The 27,602-nt window shown below is 44.4% G+C and overlaps 1 protein-coding gene across 1 annotated transcript; it reads right to left on the reverse strand.

Moving 5' to 3' along the window:
• On the reverse strand, positions 1-26,728 carry LOC116629023 (SET-binding protein). The gene is made up of 3 exons (XM_032399313.1): positions 26,648-26,728; positions 26,310-26,417; positions 1-9,767 (listed from the first exon to the last, which is right to left on the reverse strand). The coding sequence occupies exons 1-3, from the start codon at positions 26,726-26,728 to the stop codon at positions 6,198-6,200; spliced, it is 3,759 nt and encodes a 1,252-aa protein (XP_032255204.1). The 3' UTR covers positions 1-6,197.
• Between the last annotated feature and the right edge of the window lie 874 nt (positions 26,729-27,602).

A 27,602-nucleotide genomic window follows, 5' to 3' on the forward strand; every position in this document is an offset into this window, starting at 1 on the left:
CCATCTGGTTTCTTCCTCTGCATTAACAGGAGAGACTTCTGGATTATAATCTCTTGGAGGGCAAAAGTATCCAGTTACGAATCCTTGAATTTCTCCCCCAGGACTGCACCAAGCCGTGTGTGTGTGTGTGTGTGTGTGTGTGTGTGTGTGTGTGTGTGTGTGTATCAGCCACCAAAGAAACCCATTTTACATTTTCCCTTGTCTTTATCACCTCCTCCCCTTGACTGCAGCTAATCTGCACTAAGTGTTATATTGGCACGAGCCTGTGCTACAATCCTAGCAAGTATTCAGTCTCATCCCTTGTTCATTTATAGAGTGAAAGAGATGGGTTTCTGGAGGGTCCTTCCAGAGGCACCATCCTCATCTCTGCCTACTGACATGCCAGTCTTTGGAAAGCGAGCTTTATTGATTTCTCTAGCCAAGAAAGGCTCCACGCCGTATCAAAGCCAAGTCTGTCGAAACTGTAAGTTCTCTGCACCCACACCTGAATCTGCATAATTCCCCAAAGCCACAAAGGTATAAATAAAAACTTCCAACAGGACAGCGGAACGTTTGCCAACTGTGGGAAGATAAATGGCCTGGGGACTTCTTGTTCCAAAGGCAGAATGGCTTGATTTCTGATTTTAATGTGGAAAAAGAGATGCTGGGAGTCTAAGATTTTTTTCTTTCATTGCCAGAAAGTTATGGGTCACAACATTTAATTTGATTAATTCCCAGTTTCCAAGAGAAAACCTTAGGAGGAACCTTGGGAGGCCCGATAAAATAAGTATGTGCAATTGTTAAGACAGGAAAGGAAAAAAAATGACTTCCATCAGAGCCCACAAAGATTGTTTCCAGTCCCAAACATGGGTCCCCAGAGACAGCCTGGAAACCAAATTATTGTCAAATAGATGCTTACCTTTTACAATGGCTCACAGCAAAAGAAAACATATAGCTTAACATCTCTCCCACAACTCACCTTTCTAGTTCTTTTTCTTTTATTCTCTCTCTCTCTCTGCCTTCCCCTCTCCCTGATGTTACGCTTCCAGGTCTAAGCTCTTCTACCAATTAGATACGTATCATTGGATGAGTCACTTGACCTTCTTAAGCCTCAGCGTGCTCATCAGCAAAATGAGGTGTTTATATTACATTGTTAAGATTCTTTTACTTTGGAGTCTAAATATAAATGCAAGCCTGCTCTGTCTGTTCCCACGCAATTGGTCCCACAAGTGCTCTAACATTTTTTCTAGGGTGATGACTGGGGCTGCAGCATACACAAAGAGTGAGCTAACTTGCTGGTGGGGGTCAGGTATGGAGAGTTCCACCTTTTGTGAAAGGTGAGATCAAATGGCTGGATGAAGTGGCTGGAGCCAAAGATGAATGGGGTGAGTCATATAATTTAATACGTGGACCAGAGCGATCTATTTTGAAATTTCATTGCACAGTTCATTAATTGGCCAACCTGGCCAATAACTTGAGCATTTTCTTCCTAACTGTCCAATCTCTGTGTGTGTGTGCGTATGTGCATGCACGCGAGCATGTGCATGTGTGCACGTGCATGGGCGCACGTGTTTGCATTTAAAAATGGCATCGTATAAATTTGAGACTTTTAGAATCTGAGACTGTCAGGTCTGGTCAGAGCTTTTCTTACCATAGGCTCACCTGGGAAAACAGAGAGTGAAAAAGATGAAGAGGTCTTTCAGCTGCTTAGCGTAGGAGACAAGACTGGGCCAGGTGCTCATAATCCTGTTAAACCACACAGCAGCCATTAGCTAATTTATCTTTCATTTCCTCCCACAGGATGACCCAGAATTCAACTTGGATTAAGATTAAACAGACTACACTTCATCAGCTTTTTATTTTTCACTCTTTCTTTTTTCCTGGCCTTAACTTTCTCCTCCCATGAGTCTTCTTCTTCCTTCTATTCCATTTGTAGAAAATGTTCCCCACATATGGTTCTTTTGTATAGTTTTCATGTCATCTCATCTATGTGGTTAATTCCCTCAACTGGATGCCTGCTTGGAGGAGGGTTTTGTATTATTTTTGGCGTGGGGATCCATTTCCTGCCTATGAGTGACAACAGAGACTGCCTCTCAAAATGCCCCATGGTGCTGATAAGAGGAGCTGGCAAAGGGCAAGACAGAAACCACAAGGACAGGTGGAGTCATCCAGGCTCAAGGGACTCCAGCTACCTACGTGGCAGGATTCTGATATCTGAGAGGTGAGCTAAGGATTCATTCTCAGCATCCATTCATCATGAGGAAAGTACTTGACATCTGGGGACTCAGGATGGCTACCTTGACTAATAATGGCATTGGACTGAGAGGTAACATAGGTAAATTGACTCTTTTCACTGTTTCTCCAACATCTGATGGGAGCCTGGACAGCAGTGGTTAAGATGTCTAAATATTAGATCAAAGTATGCAAAAATTATTCTGTGGTCTGAACAGGAAGAACATCACTCACACTAGAGACCCCTTCCACCAGCTAAGAAGAAGTTGGCTTTGAGAGCACGTGGCATCACTCTGACTATGTGTTGTCAAACTTGGACAGGTTTGCTCTTCGGGAAATCTGCAGCATGTCAGTCTATGAGAGATGGTGATGCCTTGTGGGAGAGAGGCGCACATGAGGGCCCATTTGGCTTCTTCCAACGTTGGGAGTCTGTGGATGGTACCTTCCCACTACTTATCCATTATTTGGTCCCAGGCAAGCATTTTTATAAATGGAGATTTAGCAGATGGTATCCATTTAGAAAATGGGTCAGAAGAGCCACTGCCTTCTGAAACAAAGCAGAAGGAGTAAGACGCAGAAAAATGGTAGAGTCTTTGTGACTTCTGAGCTCTAGGTGTGTTGTAAGGGGACTAACAAGTCAGTGCATCCACCTGTCGGGCTGGGGGGTTGGAGAATGGATGCTTTTCCAAGCAGGAAAGAGGAAATGGAGTGTGCAGCTAAGTGAAGTCTCTAATTTCTGTCTCCATAATGGTAATGACTTCCATTGACATGGTGTCTTCCGTCAGCTCTGATCTCAGGGAATGCTCAGAGTCCTCCCTTGACTTAGCTCCTAAATCTGGTCCTCAATGGGCTAAAGGATGACATCACTATATATGCTCTATCTATTTCGGAGAAGACTAGCTCATGTGAAATAGGACATTGGGATGCTAAGGGAGTAAATCCAGAGTGGAGAAGGAAGAGGTGGAGGGAGAGAAGCTGTGAGAAATACTGATGCCTTTGTTTTCAAGCAGAACCCTCAGTATCATTCATGGAAGAGACACCTTGACTCAGGTAATGTCTCTGAAAGATTTCTCATAACCTCAGCCTCACTCCACTGCCTCCCACCTTTGAATGGGATTTGCTACTCTTTGGAGTGTATCACGTTAAGGTGAGCTCTCTTCAGGGAGACTTGACAAACTCTGACATTGAATCCTAAGTGTTGCTAAAAACATGTTTTTTCCCTGATGCTTTGGGGGTTCAGAAATAGAGGGAACATTTAGAATAGAGGTGAGGAGAGGCCAAAGCTCGGAAGAGAGAAGAATGATCGAGAATCTGATCTGCTCCAGTAAGATATTCAACAAGATGTGCAGGGACAACTGACGTAAGTCATATAGACATAGAAACCACCAACGATTATGATTCACTAAAATGTTGAAGAAAAAATAAACTCCTATAACACAGAGATAGGCACAAAGCAGTGGTGAAAATAACTCCAAGAAGTACATTGCAGTAAGAACACAGAGGGAAGGCTGTCCATGTCGATGCTTCCAAGGGGATGGCTAGAAAAGGTTGGGCCCTAAGGGGTCCTTTTACGCTGGTTGGGAATTGAATAAAGGGATGTCATCTTTCCTTAATTACTCTCTCTGCAATCATCACATCGTCACCGTGCAGATGCCTTAGGGAAAGGCATGTAACTGAAGAATGGTTGGGTACCTGAGAGGAAGGGCTACGGTGGAATATACGAGCACTGAGCTGAGGACCAGGACTTGTGTGTTCTAGATTTGGCTTAGCTCTTGGGTGGCATGCGGTCAACTGCAGTGCTGTGGCCAAAGCCCTGGGCTTATTACAATCATAATTCTAACCATGATTCTAAACCTGGGCAGGTCACTTGATCTCTGAGCCTCAGTATCCCGATTTGTAAAATAGGAATGAAAATAACTCTCTTCTAAGATTGTAGGGTGAGCGTTATGAAGAAATGTATGTGAAATGGTTTTAAGAACTGAAACATACTATACGAAAGAGGTCTGGCCCAATCCTGTCAGTTACAGCCGGTAGACAGTACCCCCAAAAAACAGAATGCCATGCCTTAGGGCCCACATAACAGAGTTAGGCCTCGTACCCAATTTTTAGGTTGAATCCAGCTTTCTTTTAGGACACTGTCATGATGCCTGTTTCTTTCCATCTGATGTGGCCAGATGAAGAACGGATGAGAAGATGGGAAGAAGAAGGGGAATTTTGAAGAAAGCAACGGCCACTACATTGAGTGCCAACCCCGAGAGAGCTGTACGCTAGAGGTGGGCACCTTTAGAGACACGCACAGGAATCAGAGAAGGATCTCTAGCTGGGAACTCTCGTGGAGTTGACCAGCACCCAGCAATCCAGTCCAACCACAGAAAATCTTGGTAAGACTGCTGAGAAACCTACTGAGCAACAATGGATAGAGCTTTCAGCTTCTGAGATCTTGTGTCTCAGGTCTATTAAGTTAGGATCCTTGCTTGTAGGTTCTTAGCAGTAACATGCCACCATTACTTTTTTGCTAAATAGTGCCAAGAAAATACAAAAATTAAGAAGACCCTCTGTCTATGGCTGTTTTGGACCTGTGGTTCAATTTCACTATACAGGACGAGAAAGCAATAGTTTTTCTCACGAAAAAATTTAATCTAGCCATTCCTGCCCAAGTGGGCTTAATTTGGGCTTTGCATAAAAAACAAGTCCCCTTCCACAAAGTCTGATGATGAGAAACAGGGAAACCCAGATGAGAACACCCTCTTTGGGCAAACATGAAGTGTGGGACATTTATCACCTTCAGCAGGAAACATGTCTGCTAATTGGTCTCTTCATTAACCAAGGAGAGCATCTACCACTATAGCAACTCACAAGCTAGTGGCAATTTGGGGCAATCCTTAAGTGCTTTCTAACTCATAATCATATTTCTTCTGAAGTCTGCCGACCTAGAAAAATGACTCTAATTCCTCATGAATAGACTGCCCTCACCCTCACTAATGATGGACTCCCCGGGAAGGAAGACAGCGAGCAAGAGATACACATCATAAACAGAGGAGAGATACTACACCCAAGCCTGAACCAGGGATGACTCATCTTTTAGAACCAGGCTATCGCCAGAGTGCTTTGTATTATCCGTGGGTAGGGGGACCACGAGAATCCTTTTAGCTTCTGCAGCTCCTAGGAAAGGAGCTTCTACTCTTTCCCTCATGAACAACTGTTCTGTTCTCTAAGATTCTTATCACTTATTCGATGTGTGGACAGGGACAAAGGGATACTTAGGCAGAAGTGTCAAGCTTCGGTGGCAAGGAAGGCCTGTGTGGGTGGGAAAGTTAGGAAGGAAATTCTGCCAGCAGCTGACAAGGGGTGAGCTCTTTCTAGTAGCAACCAGTACTTCAAGTCTAGAGATTAGTGGGAAAAATCTCATTCCCTGCGGACACGCCAAGAGACACAGCAGTAAGGTCCCGTGGGGGCAGGAGGCTTGCAACACCCTTCGGCCAGGCTCCCTCCCCTTCCTGCAGGGAAATGATGAGCTAGGGCATCACTTTGGGGGTCCATGCAAATGTCCATGGACAAAGAGAGGACAACAGAGCCTGGGGCGATGGCTCCCTCATTAGCTACCCTGGAGGATTCATTGGTCAGGAGCTTCCAGTGGCTCTGCTGTAGACTTCTCACCTAGAATGTGTGACTTCTAGAGGCGACCTGCCAGATAAAGGAGATATCACTCCCATTCAGCTTTGACATCCTTGGGATCTTGGCACTTTTTAGTGAGTTTCAGAGGCTTCATCCAAATAGCAAACTGCGCCATCAGATCGGATGAGGACCTAAGAATAGCATCTTGAATAAAAAGCATAAATGCAATGGGTGTGGTTGGACTCTAGGTAGCTACTGGGGGTGTCTCTGGGCCCACGGTTCCCAGACATGACTCTGAGAGAGGAAAGACAGCAAATGCCAAATAAAAAAAATGTATCAAACGTGCAAGAACGTCCGTTTTCATTTAGTTCCTACCTCTCTGCAAACCGGTGAATGCAATGTGCCGAGGATGGCAGCCTCCTTAAGAGCAAAGGCCAGCAATTAAATAATAAGACAGCCCGTCTGAAGAGCAACGTGGCCTTACCTGGAGACAGGGAGGAGTCGTAGGAGCTTCTCTCCTTGCGATTCATCTTGAAGGCTTGGATGTCCTTTTCCCTGTATGTCCCAAAGCCTTCGTAGCTCCTCCTTTTACTCCCGCTCATGTCACTGTCCCACTTGTCATTCGAAGGGTTCATGTCACTGAACACGTCCAGGCTCTCGGGTCTGGTGCCGCCACTGTCGCCCCCGCTGCCGGAGTACCTTTTTGGGCACGAGTCCGCAGGCTCGCCGCTCAAGTCACCTTTGTCCTTGGCCTGGGTCCAATGCTGGGCATCAGAAAGTGACAGTGTAGACAGGGTGTCCACCTCAAAGTTGTTCTTGGAAGCTTTGTGGCCGGCTTCACTGTGCTGGTGCTTCTGCTTCTCTTTATGCTTATTCTTCTCACTCACTAATGGGAGCTCCTTGTCTGCACCACCCAGCCGCTCGCTCAGGATGTGGCTGGAGAAGCCCGTGGCTTTGCCTGCAAAGAGACCACTCAGGTTGTCATGGGTCCCCAGGATCCGGTCTTCCTTGTGCTTATGCTTGTGTTTGTGTTTTCTCTTGTGGAGCCGACCGCTGGCCAGACCGGCGCCACCCGCCTTGGGAGGATTCAGGGCTGGCTGCATGTCACCGAGGCCCATGCCGACAGGTCCCTGCAGGTGGACTCCATGTTTTGCTTTATGCTTCGCTGTCCCCGACATCTTCATGTGGGAGCTCGTGTGGAACTGAGGAGGTGGCACTGTCGGCCTCATGAACGGGGAAGCGGCTCCGAGCGTGTGTGATAGGTACAAGGGAGCTGGGTACTGACTGTAATAACCAAGGTTCATCATAGGCATTGATGTGTAAGGCATTCCATAGGGTGCATAGTAACTTCCACTGGGAATAGGGTAGCTGAACCCTTGTAAAAAAGGCACCTTTGTCATGGTGTCATTGGTTTTTGCAGGCCTACCACGCTTCTTCTTTGACTTCAGGTCTGAAGTCCTGCGAAGATAGAGCAACGGGTCATACTGGATATATGGCACCGGGTAGTAGTGATCAAAATTAATCCGAAAAATGCTGGGATACGGATTCTCGTGGTAGAAGGTGTAACTCCGGTGGGAGATCCTGAACACCTGGAACTTGGTGATGAGCTCTTCCAGGTCTGCCAGAAACTGAAGGTCATCACGATTCTGCAGGCTTTTCCGTTTCCTCTTGTGCTTTGGCTTCTTGAGGCTTTCGTGGGCCAGAAAGTTGTCCACCATGAGATGCTTCTGCCGGTGGCCATGCCGGGTCTTTGTGCTGGTGTCGGACGGAATGGTCTCCGGGTTGTCCAGGGAGCAGAAATCGAAAGAGTACCTCCGTCGGGATTCTGAACCCTTCTCTGCTTGGTCAGACGTGCTGTTGTTGTCCGTCCCAATGCCACTGTCACTTGGGATCGTCTCCTCGCTGTGCGACTCACTCACAGGGGACAGCGTGATTTCCTTGAGTGACCCGATCTCGCAAAGGTGGGAAGGCGAGTTGGCCATCAGCCTGGGTGGGGACAGCTTCCAGGCTCCACTGTGGATTCCCTTCTGGGTTTTGGTTGGAAGAGCACTGATGGGCTGGAGATTTGGCATAGTTTTTGACTCTGAAAAATTGGTTTCAGTGCTGGCAGGGCTCAGGTTGCCATTTGACCCACCTAGCGGCGCTGAAAGTGGGTGCATAGCTGCTGGTGAAGATGCCACAAGGGACTGAAAGTTGGAAGGCACGGCTGGAACGTCCGGCTGGCTAGAAGCAGGCCTTGGGTGCTTGATGGCTGTTTTGGGTTCCTCGGATGGGGGTGGCAGCTCTGCTCTTGGCTTCCTGCCCCTCTTCTTGCCGATGTAGATGGTTCCCCTCTTGCTGACGTTGATCTGCTTGCCCAATTTGCTCTCAATTGCCGCTGCCCCGGGGCTGGTCTCCGGGGGAGCTTTTGCCTTCAGAGCAATGTTGCTGGAGCAGGACAAGATCTGGTTCAAGATATTTTTCCTCTTGAGTGTTTTCATCTTATTGATGGTTTTGATGGTCTTCTTATCCAACACCCCAAGCTTTCCAACTTTTTTGTGAAACTTCATCTCGCTCATGGGCTTGTCCTGTCCTGGCACCAGCTGGGCCAACTTAGCTAAACTGCGTCGTCTCTTTCTTTTCTTCGTGCCAGGGAACTCCCGGCTGATGGGACTGACCGGGCTGGTGGAAGTCCCCTCGTGAATCGTCTCCACCGTGAGCAAAGGCTGCTTCTTCGGCCGCCCCCGCTTCTTCTTGACGGGCGTAATCACAGTAAGACTGTCTGTGTTGGTGTACAGAGGGCTGGATGGGGTGATGGGGTAGGCAGACGGCGGTTCCACCATCAGTTTATCGGAGGTGGCCAGGACTGCCTCCCGGAGCATACTGGTGGGCTTTGGTTTGCTGCACGTCCACCTCCGTTTCGCAGCAAATTTGGGATGCTGGATTTCTGGCAACTTCCTCGATGGAGAGTGGTCCGTGCATGTTGGAGGCGTCATGATCATGGGTGGCTTCCGCTGCTTAGACACGCTTCCTGGCACGACTTTCTCGGCATTTCCACCTGTTTCAAGGCCAACTGAGGGGGGCTCGTTCTCTATCATTTTACTCAACTTAGGGACCCGGGGATCTTTCTTATTTCCCTCAGTGTTGGAAAGTATCCTGTTAACCACTTCACTGCTCATAGTGATTCCAGAAGCCAGGGCTTTCTCTGGCATGATCTTTTCTACCACTGCTTTGATGGACTGTCTCTTTTTCCTCTTATGGCTGGTTGGATCTAGACAGGGTGCCTTGATAGGGATAGTAATCCGGACATGACTTGAGTCATTTTCAGGATTACTGACAGAACTCGAATTCTGCCTGGCTGGTGATGCCTCTTGGGCATTGTCTGCAGGGTAGCCTTCCCTTTTCCCTTCTGTATTGTCAAATGCTTTCTGGGCATTCTTGACCCAGTCCAGGTCTGGGTTTGCTATGGTTTGACTTATCACATCTTTTTTACTGGACTTTTTCTTACTGCCTATGGTAGGTGGTTCTGAGGGCTCCTTTGCAACTCCTCCATCTTGATCTACCAAGGGCTGAAGTCCGTTGCACTCGACAGAGCTGCTGGGTGGGGCTGGGGAGCTGTGGCTGCCTGGGGATGGGACCACACCTCCCAAGAGCAGATCTTTGCTGTTGGACAGCTGACTCCACGTGCTCCCTGCACTGCCTTTCTTACCCTGGGCCTTTGCAAAGGAAGCCACGGGCTCAAGAGCGGGGATCTTGCTGGTGCTTGCAGTTTCTCTGCCAGACTCTGGACTGATGAAGCAATTCTGAGTGGCAGGTCCACTGTCAGAGTTGGTGGACCAGTCCATGTGGTTCTGGCTGCTGCTTTTTTGCTGGTGCTTTGGTTTTAAGGTGTCACTGGTGACGTCCTGTGGGAGGCCTGGGTCATAGTGGAGATTTGAGTGTTTCTGTGGCCGCTCATAAGCCTAAGGTAGAGGGGTGGAGAAGGAGAGAGAGAGAGAGAAACAAAGATGAACATGTTAGAGCTACTTAAAATTAAATGTCAAAAGCCTTACTTATTTGAAAGTTGGGAACAGCCACCTTTAATTCCAGAATGCTTTTGGAGGTTTTCTCATTTGCAGAAGTAAAAATACAGTGCACTGATTTGGAACATTAATAAGGATGCTTTAGTCGCTGTCTTCACTCCTCCTTGCCCCCCAACAACAGGAACTTTTACCCATCTTGGTTGAATGCAATCTCGGAATAAGAACTGTTTAGTGAGAGAACAGGCCCCGCACGTCACTTAGGCCAGTGCCAGACCGTACACATGGAAGAGCTGAAATCTGTATAATGGAGAGTCCTGCCCATGGTGGCAGAGTGCAGGAGAGACTGTGAACTTCCCGACTCCCTGGTCCCTTTGCCTAACTCAAGCTCCCTCTGATTTCTGTCCCCACTTCCCATCCAACTCACGTACTTCCCTTGCTTCCTCCTATGCAAGTTCATTTCTGTTTGCACTTTACCCTGGAGTTCAGCATCTCTTGTGCTCCAACAAGTAGCTCCCTGAGAACCACTGCTACAAGGGAAAACAGCACGAGCTGAAGGGTTGGGGGGGAGGTCTAAAGAATGTGTGGGGCCAAGGGGGCTGGTTAAGGACACAGAGAAGAAGAAATGAAGCAGGAAAGAAGCACAAAAGACCTTCAATCCTTCTGACCCTAGGAGTGGTGCAGTGTTTGGGAGGTAACCCTCTGAGGCATCCTGAAGCCCGGGATGGGCACTGACAGCAATCTTGAGGAAACTCTTGGACAGTCTCAAAAGGAACCTTGAGTCTCCTGGACGAATGTGCCAAAAAAAAAAAAAAAAAAAAGCATGGTCATTCAAGATCACTCCTTCGAACTTTGTCAGCTGTGCTTTCCCTACATGAATTCTAAAGGAAAGTCTCCAGACTCTGGCACCTTCCTTAGGACCGACTCCACAGTTGGGAAAAGCAGAACCTGTGCTAGAGGCCCAACATAACTAGTATCTACAAAATCACTAAGGTGGTAGATAGTGAACACATCATTTTGAGACATTAAAGCTTTTTTTTTAAAGATTTATTTATTCATTTTAGAGAAAGAGAGAGAGCATGAGTGGGAGGAGCAGAGGGAGATGGAGAGAGAAACTCAAGCAGACTCTGAGCACGGACCAGATATAGGGCTCACATCGCATAACTCTGAGACCATGACCTGAGACCATGACCAAGAGTCAGACCCTTAATCGACTGAGCCACCCAGGTGCCCCGAGACATAAAACTTTTTAATGTAAAAATGCTAACGTTATTTCCAATAGATTTTAAGCCACACTACCAGTACAAAGAAGCATTCCTCAAAGTTTATTGTAAGTCCTGTTTTATACACACAAGTAGTAAATGTACAGGATGCATTATCCTAAGATTTGTTAAAGAAGGGAAAATACTAGTAAACTAAAGAAAGTTTTGGGTAATATCTCCACTGAGAAGTAAATGATGATTGGCTTAGTGGACTTAGGAAGTTTTAGCCTGTAACATGTATCTGTCTTTATCTATGTATCTATCCATGTATCTATCATCTATCTCTACCGATCTGTTTGCCATTGATGCTCTAGCATTTATACTTCATTAGAAAACATTTTTCATAGTCCCTGTTAAGAATCAAAACATAGATGTCAGAAAACATTATGGGTAAAATTCAATGCAGTAAAGCAAGTAGGGTTTCCTTCACGGTAATTTCTGGAATCCCTAGGTTTATTTTCTGCCTCTCTGATTTTGAGAAATCTTGTTTATACTTCTGGTATTGGATTCTGTTTGTTAAGTATCTTGAGAGAATCTCCCCCAAGCTAAGCCCAGGAGAAAATTAAGACAAAAAATGTATTTCCTTTTTTCTTCCTCTTGCAATGGTCAGTGGACACCACCATCATCAACATCTAGAGAACTAATCCTGTCACCTGACTTTGCTAGGAATTACTGCTGGGCACATAGGCTGCTGTCCCACTTTCAAAAACAAAAAACAAAAAACTAAAAACAGAAATCTTATCCATGGCATAAACTATTAAATGCCAGTTACCTTTTATGAATCAGGACTTTGCCGATTTGTCATTTGTGCTTTAGATTTTATTTTATTTTTTTTATTTTTTATTTTTTTTTTAAAGATTTTATTTATTTATTTGAGAGAGAGAGAATGAGAGAGAGCACATGAGAGGGGGGAGGGTCAGAGGGAGAAGCAGACTCCCTGCCGAGCAGGGAGCCTGATGCGGGACTCGATCCAGGGACTCCAGGATCATGACCTGAGCCGAAGGCAGTCGTTTAACCAACTGAGCCACCCAGGCGCCCTGTGCTTTAGATTTTAGTTGGCACTGGGTATATACTCACAGGATGACAAGTCTACAAAAGGGCTTGGAAACAAAATGTCCTACTCTTTAGGGCAACAGTATAATTGATAACTCATACTAGAACATTTTTGAGAGTCAGTGGTGGCACTTATTAAACATTGCCATGGGACAAAAAATCTGAGTTACTCTTTTGGACCCCAGCAAAGCAGGACTTATAGTTACCCTGTCTCCCCTACTCCTTCCACCTCCCCCCCTTTTCTAGATCTGGTCACAGAAGTCCACACAGGGGCTTCATAGTGAACCTGGAATTCTTGGTCCCTGATTCTCACCAGTTTTTTGTTTGTTTGTTTTTTTCTATTGCTCCATCTTCTTGTTCTTGGTGCCTAGCAGAATCCTTAATTAACTCTCTATGTTCAACTCTCAGCTCGATCGTAGGGACGCCCCCTGCCTTACAGAAATACTCCTATTAGAAGTTTTCATGAAACCCTGTAGGTCATCTTTGTTGGACTTTTATCTTAGTTTTAATTTTATATTTGATTTGTGCATTAATTGAATTAATGCCGGTTTCCCTTTCTAGCCTGTACACACCATCACAGAAGTACCAAGCACAGTGCCTGGCAAATAGTAGGCCCTCAACAAATGTTTATTGAATGAATTAAGGAACACACATTTTGTGATGGGTATTTCATTTGGTCAATAGTGAGATTAATGACCTGTACATTACAGCATCCTCCAGCCTCTTTTCTTATGTCATTCCTTTTGCATGTACCATCGTCTCTCATAAAGACATCCATCACAATCCTCCTAATGCTCTATGCCATTTATTTGTGTACTTTTCTATCTCCCTCTCCTAGACTGTAAGTACTTTGAGGTCACAGACTCATTTATCTTCTTATCCCCTGTGCCCACGACAAAGCAAACCACCCAGAAAGTTCCCAATAAATGTTTGCTGAGTGAATAAACAAAATCATGTTTGAGAAGCCTATTACCACGACAAAATACGTGGCTGCACACAGAAGATAACAAGCTGCCAATCATTCATTTGATAATGGCTCATAAGGAAATTGGAGCACTCAAATGCATTAGGTAATGAACAAAAAAATCCTTCCCCAATACTGAAGGACTAAAGGCACTTGCAAGGTAACTCCTCTTCAATGCAATTTTTACTGTTAGTTCTCCCTCATCTCCTGTTAATTCTTTCACTTTCCAATTAACTCTGCCTTTGGGAAAGGCCACGTGACTGTCAGGGGGGTGGATTTCACTGTGATAGTTGAAAGGTGGGGCCTGCTCACTTACACCCAGGGCAGCCCAGCTCAAAGTCATGCAGTTAAGTGTGCCTGGTTCCCGGTGCCTCCATCTGGACACTGCCTGATCTCATTGTTTCTACCATTTCAGCTGCAATTTGCCCTGCTGGGAGAGCTCCGCAATCAAAGGGCAGCGTGGACAAAAGGGAAGCACAACAAAGGATCAGGACTAATAGGGGGAAATGGTGCTTTAAGCCCCGCACTGAGATGGGCTGCCGAGAAGGGGCAAGGGGGACTAAGAAGGAGTACTCTCTAAGGGGTCCAGGAGAACACGGCTTTTCTCCAGCCTTGGCTGATGGCTACATCCTGCTGCATTTCACAGAATCCCATTTCTTCATCTGTCAGCCATGACATATTATATACACAATGGTGAAGCTGTCAGTTCCAATATGTCCTTCACTGAGAATTGATCACTTACTCCATTGAGACAGAGATGGACATGGCAAAACGGGCCCCTAGCTGGATGCTGGTAGGGGCAGGGGAGGGGTAGGGGGGCATACAGGCTCCCCTCCCACCCTGCCAGTGCTCTGGTCCTGGGCTCCCATGGGGGTCACTGACTGGGGGCTTTATTGACCCATTTAGCACCCATTTCCATTTTCCCCTTAGATTCTGCATTTTTCTGGGAGTAAGACCTTAATCTTTTAAGGCCTCCATACTACCCTCTGTCCACAGCAAGGGTGTTGCCTAAGATGGTTACCAAATAAGGGAAGGCCTGATGATATTCTACATTGGGCCGATCATTTTTGTGGAAAACTTTTAGTACCAACTAAGCCCAGTGTTATCTCTTGGCTGTTCCCCCACCCCCATGAATTGTTTGTGAAACATACAGTCACTTCTTTTAAAAGATTTTATTCATTTATTTGAGATAGAAAGAGCAAGAGTGAGAGAGAGAGTGTGCACGCACGTGCATAAGCGGGTGGGGGGGGAGGGGCAAAGGGAGAGGGAGAAGCAGACTCCCTGCTGAGCAGGGAGCCTGATGCGGAGCTGGATCCCAGGACCCTGGGATCATGACCTGAGCTGAAGGCAGACGTGTAACCGACTGAGACACTCAGGCGCCCCCACACAGTCATTTTGAAGGTGTGGCTTACTTTTATAAGAACAATACTTTCCATGCCCATTGAGCCTAGATGCCAAATGTTCATCAGTGAACCACCATTTTGAAAACTAGACAGATTTTCTTCTTAAAAGATGTGTTTATGGAAGCAAGTTCTTCTGGAATGTGAAGAATTATTTTGTAAAGTAGGTAACTATCCCCTCCCCTACAACCAATGTATCATATACATTTAAATTTTGTACAAGTTAGATTTCTTTTGAAAAAGCACTTGATTTTTGTCTACTTTTGAAAACAAGCATTAGATCGCTGCATAAAAACTTGAAAAATCCATAAAAATGGGAAGAAAATGAGTCACCCAGCCTTATCTATGGCTTATCTGAAGTAAGGGTTGTCGCAATGAGAGAAGAGGGCTATTTGGGTCTGAGAAAAATCATATAACTCATCAAAAATCAAGCATGACTTTGTGAGAGATAAACTACTCTTTTGGGTTAGCTGTGTTTGTGCTACTTTCTGCTGACACCGATAATTTAAATTTACTGTTCGTGAGATATTTTGCTTTACAAGAGTAGGAAAATATGCCTGGGTATGAAGTAACGAGGGGAGCTTTCGCTCTTAATTTGGCAACTGGTGCTTCTCAAGATGTGATCCTGGATCACTGTATCAGAACCACCTAAGGTACTGGTCATTAATACAGACTCCTGGGCCCCATTGCGGATCTACTAATTGCAATCTTTTAGGGTGGGATCAAGGAATGTGCATTTTAAACATGCTCTCCAGATAATTCCGATGCACAATGAAGTTTTAAGAGCACTGATCTAATGTTTGAATATCATAATTCCTCTGGGGTGGGGCTCTTCTGTGGTTGCTATGACATTTGCAGCACTTTTTGGTGGTAAATATGTAGAACAAACCACCATAGGCCTGTTAGGATATGCAATTTGGCACCATTGAGCATTCTTGTTTTGCTCTCTGAACTCTTTGTAATTTACATAGTAAGAAACTCTAACTCGGTACCCTCTTTAGGTATTCCAAGTCCACTGCAAGGTGAGGTGGGCAGAAAAGTCATCCGTATGGGTGGATAAGAGTACTGTCCTCCCAGAAAGAATCTGGAATGCAGGTGTTCATGACCTCCCACTCTGGGATTTCTATTTCCCCAACTCAATGCAGGCCAATCCCCAGAGCCCTGGGGTATCCTGGCATTTATCTCTGAGGCTTGAAGCAAGTGCTCAAGCCTGAGCAAGAACTGAGTGTGGGAGACAAGGAATGTAACCAGAAACTGTCTGATGAAAGGTCCCCAATCCTGGCTGTACGTTAGACTTATACAGGAAGCTTCATAAAGAACACCATGCCTGGGATCTGACCCAGATCAATTAAATCAGGATTCTAGAAGTGGGGTCTGAACAGTAGTACTTTTTTCAAAGCTCTTGGCTATCCCAATGAGCAGACAAAGTTGAGAACCACTGGATTATATCAAAGACAGAGGGTCTGGGTTAGGGACTAGAGAGGTTCTGATATTACCAGATGTTCCAGTTCAGTGGTTTTCAAATGGACTAGGACTCCACAGAGTCCTGGATTTTGTAAAGACTTTTCTGAACTATAGCCAGTGGATGGGGCAAGAGAGATGCTTCACATCATTCTTTTAACCCCCAAATAAAGAGAACAGCCTTGCAAAGGATTTCATTTAAGAGAGTGGGGGTGGGGAGAGATGGTTCTGTCACTTAAAGACTTTGAAAATGACCCTTTAGGCTCATGAACAGGAAGAACGCATATACCAGCTTCCATTGAACTTGACCCCAGAAGATCTCTCCTCAGCCCAGTTCATTCCTGCATTTGCTAATGGTAGGTATAGAAGAATGCCACTAAGTACCTTATTTCAACCAGGGCCTTATGATCCTTTGATTCCGTGGGCGTTATGGACTGAATGTCTATGTCCCTCCAAAGTTCATATGTTGAAAACCCCAAACCCCAAAGTGATGGTATTAGGAAGTGGGGCCTCTGGGAACACAATGTGATTAGGTAATGAGGGTAGAGCTTTCATGAATGGGATTAATGCTCTTACATTAAAAGACACCCCAAAGAGCTCTTTTGTCCTTCACTACGTGAGCACACAGAGAGAAGAAGGCCATCTATGAGCCAGGAAGCAGGCTCTCACCAGATGCTGCATCTGCCAACGTTGATCTTGGACTTTGTAGCCACCAGAACTATGATCAATAAATTTCTGTCATTTATAAGCCACCCACTCATGGTATTTTGTTATAGCAGCCTGAACAGAAGCACTACCCAGCTCCTAAACAGACATAAAGTTTCCAATGACATATATAAAGTGAATGTGTCCTCATTTCCTGTCACATGAATTACCCTGGGAAGTCACCTTGACTTAGTTCCCATAGGAACCATTCCTGATTTACTATTTGGGGGCTGTTTTGAGCGATACTAACGCACTCCTTTTCCTGGGGGTGATAACAGCTGGTGCAAAGACAGAGGCCCCTAACATATGTTTCCTTGAATACATGGTAATTCTGCATAATTTAAAATGATCATTGACTTCATTCCAGCCACAATGTTATAATAGGTATTAGACTTACCCTTTCCACGGAAACAAATATAATACTGAGCAAACTATATGAAGCAACTGTTTTCAGGCACTGGACTATAGATAATGTGTGCTGTGATTCTAGAGAGAAGGAAACTCATGAGGCCCCCGTATCCCTAGTTTTCTTCGCCTGGAAGCACTTTCTGAGGCTGAGCACAGGAAAGTAGAAGCCAGAGATCTGTGATCTCACTATGTGGAAAAAACAGAGATCAGAGTTTGGGGCTGGAGGAACTGGGATTTGAGAGACAGGGTACCTAAGAAGAGGGAGCCATGTAGAAAAGAAACCCTAGAAACATTTATAGGGACATTCTTATGTCTTTGGCCAACTTTTAATCTGCACTTGAGGGCAAGACTCCATGAAGCCCAGCAGAGTTCAGCTACTAGGGGGCCACAAGCTGAACATAGAGTCCTGACATCACCAGTATTGGGCAGTGTTGGATTTCTGCTTAGCCAGAGTGGGGCAACTTTAATGAATATTCCAGAACTCAGCTGATATCCCAGAAATGGTACTCTTTAAGAGTAGGATTACTCTAGCCCCAGAATAGAAACTATGTTAGTCCCTCCCTAACAAAGTCTGAAAAGAATCCTCAATAGGATAAAGCTAGCTTGCCAGTAAATTAACTACCTATCAGAACAAAAGTCAAACTCTAAAGGAAAACAACAAAATGCAGAATCTCTACAATATAGTAACTACAATATCCAGGACACAATAAAAAATGCACTAGACAAGCAAAGAAATAGGCAAACATGACCCACAACCAGGAGAGCCAAGATAGATCCAAGGCCCCCGAAACAGCCATTATGAAAATATTCAAGTATTGAAAGGAAAAGATGAACATAATTGATGAACATATGGGGAATCTTAGCATAGAGATGGCAACTATACCAAAATAACCAAATGAAAATTCTGAATTGGGAAAATACAATATCTGAAATTAAAACTTCACTGGCTGAACTTAACAGCTTATAGGACAATGCAGAAGAGAAGTTCAGTGAACATGATGGGGAGAGAGTAGAAATGATCCAAACTGAAAGAAGGGAGAAAGATGTAAAAAACAAAGAAACAAACAAAAAAACAAGGCTTCAGTATCCTGTGGAATAGTATCAAGAAGTCTAAAATATATAATTAGCACCCCAGAGTAGAGAAGGAGAATAGTACATGCAGATTAACACAGCTAAGAAGCTCAATAAACAGAACAAACACACATAAAAACCACATCTAGGCACACTGTAAACAAACTGATGAAAACCAGATAAAACTTTTAGAAGCAGCCAGAGAATTAAGACACAAAATTATAGGGGAACAATGACAAAAATAATGTCTGACTTCTCGTCAGTAAAAATCAAGCCAGAAGACAATGAAATAACATCTCCAAAGTGCTAAAATAAAGACAAAACAGTCAACTGACATTTCTATATCCAGTGAAAATACCCTTCAAATATGAAGGCAAAATAAAGATATTTTCAGATAAATAGAAACTGAGGGAATCAACTACCGACAGAAGGAAATTATAAGAAATGTAAAAGGAAGTTCTTCAGGGTAAAGGGAAATAATACCAGATGGAAACTCAGATCTACATGAACAAATGAAGAACATGAAAGCAGAAAATATGTGGGCACATATACAGTTTAAAAGACAAATGGCTGCTTAAAACAGAAATAGTAATATGTCATGGAGCTTATGACATTTGTAGGAATTAAGTGTACAACAATAAAACAAAACACAAAAGGGTGGTATACGGAAGTATGCTTGACCATTGAACAACGTGGGTGTGAACTGCGTGGGTCCACGTATATGCAAATTTGTTTCAATAAATACCATACACTACTGTAAATCTATTTTCTCTGCCTTATGATTTTCTTAACACCTTTTCTTTTCTCTAGCTTGCTTTATTGTGATTATACAGCATATAGTACCTACAACACACAAAATATGTGTTAATCAACTGCTGACGTTATCAGGAAGACTTCCAATTAACAGTAAGCTCCCAGTAGTTAAGTTTTGGGACAGGAATCAAAAGTTTTATGTGGATTTTCGACTGCATGGCGGGGGGGGGGGGGGGGGGCGGCGGTCAATGCTCCTAACCCCTCTGTTGTTCTAGGGTCAACTATATATGCTTGTTACAGTTCTTATACTTGATGTGATAATAGTTCAAAGTAGTCTGTGATACTTGGTGCACATTGTAATCTCTAGAGCAACCACTAAAAATAAAGTCATATATCAAAAATGCCAATAGAAGGAAATTTATGGAATATTAAAGAGAGCTTGATTAGTCCATGAAAGGGCAGAAAAGGAGGAAACATAATAAAGAGAGATGGGACAAAGAGAAAACATAGTAACATTGTAGACAAACTCGACACTACCGGTAATTATATTAACTCAAAATATATTAAACACTCCAAAACAACAACAACAACAACAACAACAACAACAACACAGGGGATAGGTTGTCAGACTGAACGAAAATGTGAAGACCCAACTATAGACTGTTTACAAGAGATACTCTTTAAATATAAGAACACAGCTTAAAAGTAAAAGGATGGAACGAGATAAAGCACACAAACATTATTTTAAGAATGCTGGAGACACTCCATACAATGTGAAATAGTCAGAACAAAAGGTATTACTGGAGATAATTAGGGGCATTTCAAAATGATAAAAAAAGAAGTCAATTCATCAAGAACAGACAATACTACTAAATTTGTTTGCAACTCAAAACTTCAAATACTTGAGACAAAAAGTAAGAGAATTCAAGAAAGAAAGAGACAATTCCACAATTAAAAGGATTTTAACACCCCTCTCTCAGTAACAAAACAAAATGACCAAAGAAATCAGAAAAAAATATATGGAAGATTTGATCAACATGCAACCAACTGAACCTCACCCAACAGCAAAACACTTTCACCAATATATTCTGAACCACAAAAGAAGTAGGACTGGACAGTGAGCACATGCCAGTGTCCTCAAAAATCATTTGTCATCAGGGAAATGCCAATTAAAACCACAAGAAGATACTACTGTATACTCAGTAGGATGGCTAATATTGAAAAGATTGACAGCAAGTATTAACAAAGATAAGGAGCAACTGTAACTCTCATCCATTGCTGGAGGGGGTGCAAAATGGTACAGCCACCCTGGAACTTGATTTGGTCACATCTTTTAAAGCTAAATATACACTATGACTCAGCAATTCCACTCCTATGAATTTACCCAAGAGAGATGAAAATATTTATCCACAATTAGACTTTCATAGAAACTTCACAGCAACTTAATTCTGAGTAGAAAGCACCTGCAAAGAGCCCAGGTGTTGATCAACAGGAGAATACAAAATCCATCAATAAAAAGAAAAGGGTAGAGCTAATCCACAACATGCATAAGTCACACACACAAGCTGAGCTAAAGAAGCCAGACCCCCAAAAAGTACATATTGTACCATTCCATTTATGTAAAGTTCTAGAACAGGCAAAACTAGTCTATTATGATAGAAATCAGAACAGTGACTGTCTATAAGGTGGAGTGGGGACTGGTGTGGTTGTGAAGGGGCAGGATGGAAGTTTCTGGGGATAATGGACATATTTTAAATGATGACAGGAGTGCAAATTACACAGCTGTATACATTTGGCAAAACCCCTTGAAAGTATACATTTCAGTAAATGTAAATTTTACCTCAACTACGAAAGAGAGATCAAGCACTGATTATTAAGAACTCCTTATACCCAACACCCATGTATATGCACACACACACCCCCAAAGCCACTCTGTAGGACTTGGGGACTTTTTTCTCAAAGGAACACCTGAATCCGCAGCTACTCATTGTTTCCCCTTCCTAGAGTCCTCCCTCCCCGCTTTGCACAGGGACCGCTGAGGGAGTTGATCCCAAAACAATGGAGCCTGAATCAAGGAGGCAGGTGCTTGTGGCTTCTGCAGGCCCCATTCTCTCCTTTCCTTATCCTTGGCAACATCCCTGCCCCAGGCAAAAAGTAGAAAGGTGCAGCCTGCCTCCACCCCAGCCACAAATCCACCTTGTTTGAGGTAAGGAAGGAAGCTTGACAAGAACCTGCTCACAAATCAAAGTTAGCGCTGCCCCGCCTCCTCTGTAAATCATTCGAGATCCATCTGGGTAATGACTCCTCCAGTGTAATTCCCTATTAAGAGGCTTTATCTGGAGAGATAAGCAGCTGGTTTCCGTGTCACTAATTGCTGTCTGCTGTGATTTTAAAACATCTGCACCATTGTGCTCTTCATTTTCATATTCTAATCACCCTGAAACTTGAAAAAGGTACATCATTGATTGTTTCTATGGGTTAATTAGTACACAGTCTCCTTGTAGAGACAATTTAGAGGCAGCCAGAACCTCAATCAGGAAGTTTGTTTTAAAAATTAATAACATCGGCTGTGGCTGGAGGGACTGTCATGTTCAGGGACGCATAGGGACTCTCCTGGTCGGGGAGCCGCCTACAGGGCTGGGGGTGGGGCAGGAGAGTGGGCAGTGGTGGCAGGCAGGACCCAGGGACCCAGGACAGGACTTGGTCCCAAGTGGACCTGACCACTGGTCTCTGCTGCCTCCCTCCCCTTCCAACTAGCCCGGGTCCCTTTCCCAGTCAGTACAAATCAGGACTTTAATGAGGATTGACCAAAATATCTGGAGGTGAGAGGAATTTGTCAAAGTAGTAAGAGTATGGGCATTATTTCAGATTTAGAGTCTGTTCATTGTTCCCTCTCCCTCCCCATCTCAACTATGGAAGGAGATTAAGGGACAGGGCAGTTAGAGTACAGATGAAAAGAACCAGACCAAACAAATGAGTGACATTGGAATTCAGAACTTCCCAAATTTCAATTGCACAAGATCCACTTCAGTATCCCTTGAAAATGCAGATTCTGATTCAGGAGCTCAGGGGTGGAGCTGAATCCTGCATTTCTAACAAGCTCCAAGGTGGTGCCCAAGGTCAACCATTTGAGATGTGGTCTAGACCCTCAATTCCCAAGCCCTCGACCAGAATCACCATTCCTGAGATCCAAGGGACAGCTGAGAGATGACAGTGTAGTGAGGGGGCTTGGGCTCTGTGCAGCCCCACAATTAACAGGACAAGTCACATGGCCTCTTGTGTCTTGTCTTCCTCATCTAGCAACTAACAGCAGTACTTTTCTCTCTCTTAAAAAAATACTCAATTTATTTAACCTAAAACAAACAACAACAACAAAAAACAGTGTACTCATTTTTACCCTCGCTGCTTCTTGCAATCTAACAGCCGATGTGTTCTCTGTATCTATGAGATTGTTTTGTTTTTAAGATTCCATATTTAGGAGATCATACAGTATTTGTCTTTCTGTCTGACTTATTCACTTGGCATAATGCCCTCCAGGTCCATCCATGTTGTCATAAATGGCAAGATTTCATTCTTTTTTATGGCTAAATAATATTCTGTGTGTGTGTGTGTGTGTGTGTGTGTGTGTGTGCGTACACACATCTTTTTTATCCATTTATCCATCAGTGGACACTTAGATTGTTTCCATATCTTGGCTTTTGTAAATAATGCTGCAATGAACATGCAGATGCATATATCTTTTGAAGCAGTGTCTTTTTTTTCTTTGGACATATATCCAGAGGTAAAATTGCTGGATTGTATGGTAGTTCTATTTTTTAATTTTCTGAGTTAACCTCCATACTGCTTTTCATAGTGGCTGCACCAACTTACATTCCCACCAATAGTGCACAAGGGTTCCCCTTCCTCCATATCTGGGTGTGAGGTCATATCTCACTGTGGTTTTAATTTGTCCTCCCCTGATGATTCCTGATGTTAAGCATCTTCCGGGTACTCATTGGCCATCTGTATGTTTCCTTTGGAGAAATGTCTATTCAATTATTTTGCTCATTTTAAAATTGGGTTATTTGGGGTTTTTGCTATTAAATCATATATATATAATTTTTATATCTTTTGTTCTCTCCATATTTTGGATATTAACACCTTATCTGATATATGATTTGCAAATATTCTCTCCCATTTCGTAGGTTGTCTTTTCATTCTCTTGATGGTTTCCTTTGCTGTGCAGGAGCTTTTTAGTTTATCTTTGTTCTTGTTTTTTTTTTTTTTTTTTTTTTTTAAAGATTTTATTTATTTATTTGAGAGAGAGAGAATGAGAGACAGAGAGCATGAGAGGGAGGAGGGTCAGAGGGAGAAGCAGACTCCCTGCTGAGCAGGGAGCCTGATGCGGGACTCGATCCTGGGACTCCGGGATCATGACCTGAGCCGAAGGCAGTCGCTCAACCAACTGAGCCACCCAGGTGCCCCTGTTCTTGTTGTTTTTGGTTGATTCAAAACACTATCAATGAGACCTATGTCAAGGAGCTTACCGCCTATTTTCTTTAGGAGTTTTATGGTTTCAAGTGTTACACTCAAGCCTGTAATCTGTTTTGAGTTAATTTTTGTGTGTTGTATAAGATGATGGTTCAATCTCATTCTTTAGCATGTGGCTGTTCAGTTTTCTCAGCACCATTTCATGAAGAGACTGTCCTTTTCCTTTTGTATATTCTTGGCTCCGTTGTTGTAAATTGACTGTATACACATGTGTTTATTTCTGGGCTCTATTCTGTTCCATTGATCTACGTGTCTGTTGTTAGGCCAGTGCCGTACTTTCTGATGACTACGGTTTTCTAGTATAGTTTGAAATCCGCACTGTGATCCCTCCAGCTTTGTTCTTCTTTCTCAAGATTGCTTTGGCTATTCGGGGTCTTTTGTGGTCCCATACAAATTTTAGGATTGTTTGTTAGTTCGTATCTCAAAGGGGAGTTGAAAGGATTAAAAGTTGGTGTCAAATATTTAGTCTGGTGCCTGGCCCACAGTAGGTATTATATAAATATGGCTATCATACCAATGTATTTTTCAGTAAAGCACTTTTCTGAAAAGCAACATCCAGCTGAAATGGGGGTCATGGCAGAGACAGGGAGAGCCTCATTTAATCTCAGGTGATGCTTTCTTGCAATCACCCATTTTAGAGGCCCTCTTAGCCAAGTCTGTTGCCACCCCCTACCCCCCAACCTAAACCAATGTTCAGAACTCAAGGTCTTTCTTCATGGCCTCCCTGGGAGCTACTTGACAGTATGCTTATAGGGAGCTCACTTCTGCACAAAATACATTATTCTACTAGACAGTGCTTTCCTATTTTGAGCCAAAGTCTGTCCCTCTTGGATAGTCTGGCAAGCCAGGGAGACAAGCATCACTTCATGTGTTGGCCTAGATCTGAGGGCCAGGTCCCTGCAACTGCGAGTGAATGCACCCCTGGAAGGGAGTTCTTAGGCCCCCTTCCCACGACTCCCAGACTTTAAGGGGCTTCCTCATTGGGTCTGGAAATGTGCTACTGTTGGGGGAAAAAATGACAAAAACTGGGCTCTCAATCATGTGACGTACAAATAAAAAACCAGCCTCTCAGCAGGAGAGTTGGAAGTGGACTTAGAAACTTTAGAGAAAGGGAGAAAGCAGTGGAGAGCTGCAGGGTGGCCTCCTCCAAGGTAGTTGTGGAGCAGGCCTGGTGGGATTAATGGGAGAGCAGCAACGTGGTCGCATCCTTCCAGAGGGGACCTGGAGGCCTCCTGATTGAGCCATTCAGGTGCCAGGGACCTGCTGAACCAGAATCCCACGGCCAGCTCCATGCTCCACCTTCATTCAGCAGCAGACTCTGCCCTCCCTGTCCCTGCTTCTCTGGGCCTCCAGCTGGGTCCTGGGAGCCCTGGGCTGGGCACCCCAGGGGAACAGAGCAGAAGTCAGGGCTCAGTCCTGGCCTCGGACACATTCTGCAGTGAAGGCATTGAGCTGCAATCACAGATTTATCCTAAAGAAGTTATGGAGCAACAGTGAGGTTTCAAAAATTTGTTAGCTATCCTCCCCTGTGGCTTTGTTCTTCATTCCACTTCTTCAAAGGAGGAGGGAGCAGAACATGTTCTTGCCTCTTCCTTGAGAATCAGTAGCATGTGATTAAGCGGTAGAATTAGCAGGGTGAAGTATTAAGGTCTGAATGCCATATGTATAAGAGAGTTACAGCATCTTAAGTGCATCCAGAGGCAGAGCCAAAATGGCAAAGGAAGAAAGTGAAAGAAAGTTAAATGCATAAGGGAAATAGATAGTTAACCTGTCCCCTCACTCCCCGAAAAAAGCATTTCTCAAACTCACTGGAGGATAAGAATCACCAGTGGACTGTGTTAAATAACAGCTCACCAAGCCTCTCTCTTGCAAGTTCAGAGTCATGGTTCTGGGCTGGGACCCGGAGATCCTTACTTTAGCCCAGTTTGGTAAACACAGTGACCTAAGGGTTTCTACAAGGAAGGGGGGGTTTAGAATCGCTCAGCTCTGTTCCAGGGTGGGGAGCAGAGGAGAGGAAAGCCCAACATGAGGTCATCAATGCCAGCAAGCGCAGGACAGGGCTCCAAGATGAAGCTCAGAGATGCTATCTAGCTTTTGCTTGTTAGGGGGTGGGGAGGAGTTTGGGAGAGGGTGGAGGAAAAGAAGTATTTTTTTCCTCTTTACCTCATGTTTCCTTTTTCCCTTTTCATAAATGCTTTTTACTGCAAAACTGGTGCTTTTTGCCATTAGAGCTAAAATAACCGTTGATTATAAATTGAGTCTGAAATGTCATGAAGATGCTGAATTTGCCTGAAAATCCAGCTTTTAAAGATTCCCATAAACACTGCAAACTGTGGGCATTCGGCACATCATTCGTTCAGCAAGAGTCTGGGAAGAGGACACTGGCTCTCAGAGGCCAGGGAGGCAGAGCAGGGATGAGGGCGCTGGCCTCGGGGGTGGGGGCTGACTTGGATTCATTCCTGCCCCTGTCGTGCCGCAGGAACAAGCTCATGTCCGGTGTGGACAAGAATGGGCACAGTGATGGTCCTGGTGTAACCATTGCGTGGGTCCCCATGTCAACCCATGTTGACTGCCCTCAGAATCTCCTATTCAATCTGTGCTCTTGAGCTTTCTCTAAGAGGTTTCCTGCTGAAGGTGATGTGGCATCTGTCACTTGTGGATTGTCTTCTATCTATTTTCAGAGAGGTGGTGGAGCAGAACTGTGGAGCACGTAGGAGCACGGACTTGAGTGAAGATTATGAGAACGGACTCAAGCTAAGATAACTGGGTTCAAATCTCAACTGAGTCCAAGTCTTACTAGCTGTGTAACCTTGGGCAAGTGACTTAACCTCTGTGCCCCAGTTTCTTGCCTGTAAAATGGGGATAATAATATACTTACTTCATAAGGCCAGTAGGCGAAGCCATGATAACAATCTATGTAGAGCATATCGAACAGTGCCTGCTCCCCAGTAAGGGCTATCTCAGTCTCACTATGCAGCGGAGGGTCCTGAGGGCACACTCAGGCTCAGGAATCAGAAAGATCGAAGTTCAAATCCCAGCTTTGCCTCTTACTACCTGTATGACCTGAGACTTGTTTCTTCTCTACTTCTAAAATGGAGAAATATAGGGGAATTAACACCGCCTACCTAATAGCATTGTTTGAAGAATAAAATAAGACGTTGGTAAACACGTTATCACAGAACACATAGTAAGTGTTCAACAGATGCCAGTCATTACCAGCATTACAATGTTGTTGTTGGTTACTGCTATCACTCCTATCAGAAACGCAGTTCCCCGGTAAGAGGGGTTAGGGGCCATTGTACCCTTTCCCCTCGTGATCCCCATAGCCTTTTTGACAAGAGTTTTAGCTAAAATTCCTGGGGTGTGATTCTCCTCCAGGTCTGGGAGGAGGTCTCGGATAACCAGAGAGACACTAACTGGGTTGAAGGAGAATCCAGTCCAAGCAAACTTACTGGTCATGATTCTGTAGAGTCATTCTGGGCCAAATGGCTTAGCCTTGGTCTCTCCAGTTGTACCTGGTACCCTCCTGGAGTACAAGTATCTTAGAGTGTTAGTTAATTGTCTAGGCATTGCAAATTGGACACACATTCATCCACTGGTCTCTGACTGTCATGCTTTAGCTTAATAGGGGTTTTCAGCTCCTCCTGCACCGAAGCAGAGAAAGCCAGACCTTGTACGGAGTCCTCATTGGGGTACTCTGGGGTGGGGGTGCTGCCATGCTATAAAGTCATGGGGACAAGATGCACCACCTATTATCTATGCCTGTTTGTGGGCAGTTGGCATCACTGAATGGTGACAGGGAAATTTGGATGTGGACTGAAAATCTACATTTGCCTCCACTAGGTAATGGTCTAATGCATCTGACTCGATTCATCCTAGAACTATTCATTAAGCAAACATGTATCTGGTTAATTATAGACGAGATACGGTGCTGTCACAAAGTTACAGAATCTCAGAGTTGGAGGGATGTTGGAGACCCTCTTCTCCTTTTGCAGATGAAGACAGTGAGTCTTAGAACACGATGGGTTGTTTAAACTCATACAGATAATCAGGGCCAGGGTTGTTCCACAGTTTCCTGACTGATCTCCGGCTGCTCTTTCTATCTCCCTTGTGAAACCACCTCCATAAGCAGACGAGGTGCAAGGCACTGTCATGAAACCCTCTGGTCTAA

This window comes from Phoca vitulina, unplaced genomic scaffold (assembly GCF_004348235.1).
Source record: "Phoca vitulina isolate PV1807 unplaced genomic scaffold, GSC_HSeal_1.0 scaffold178, whole genome shotgun sequence".
Classification (NCBI taxonomy): domain Eukaryota; kingdom Metazoa; phylum Chordata; class Mammalia; order Carnivora; family Phocidae; genus Phoca; species Phoca vitulina.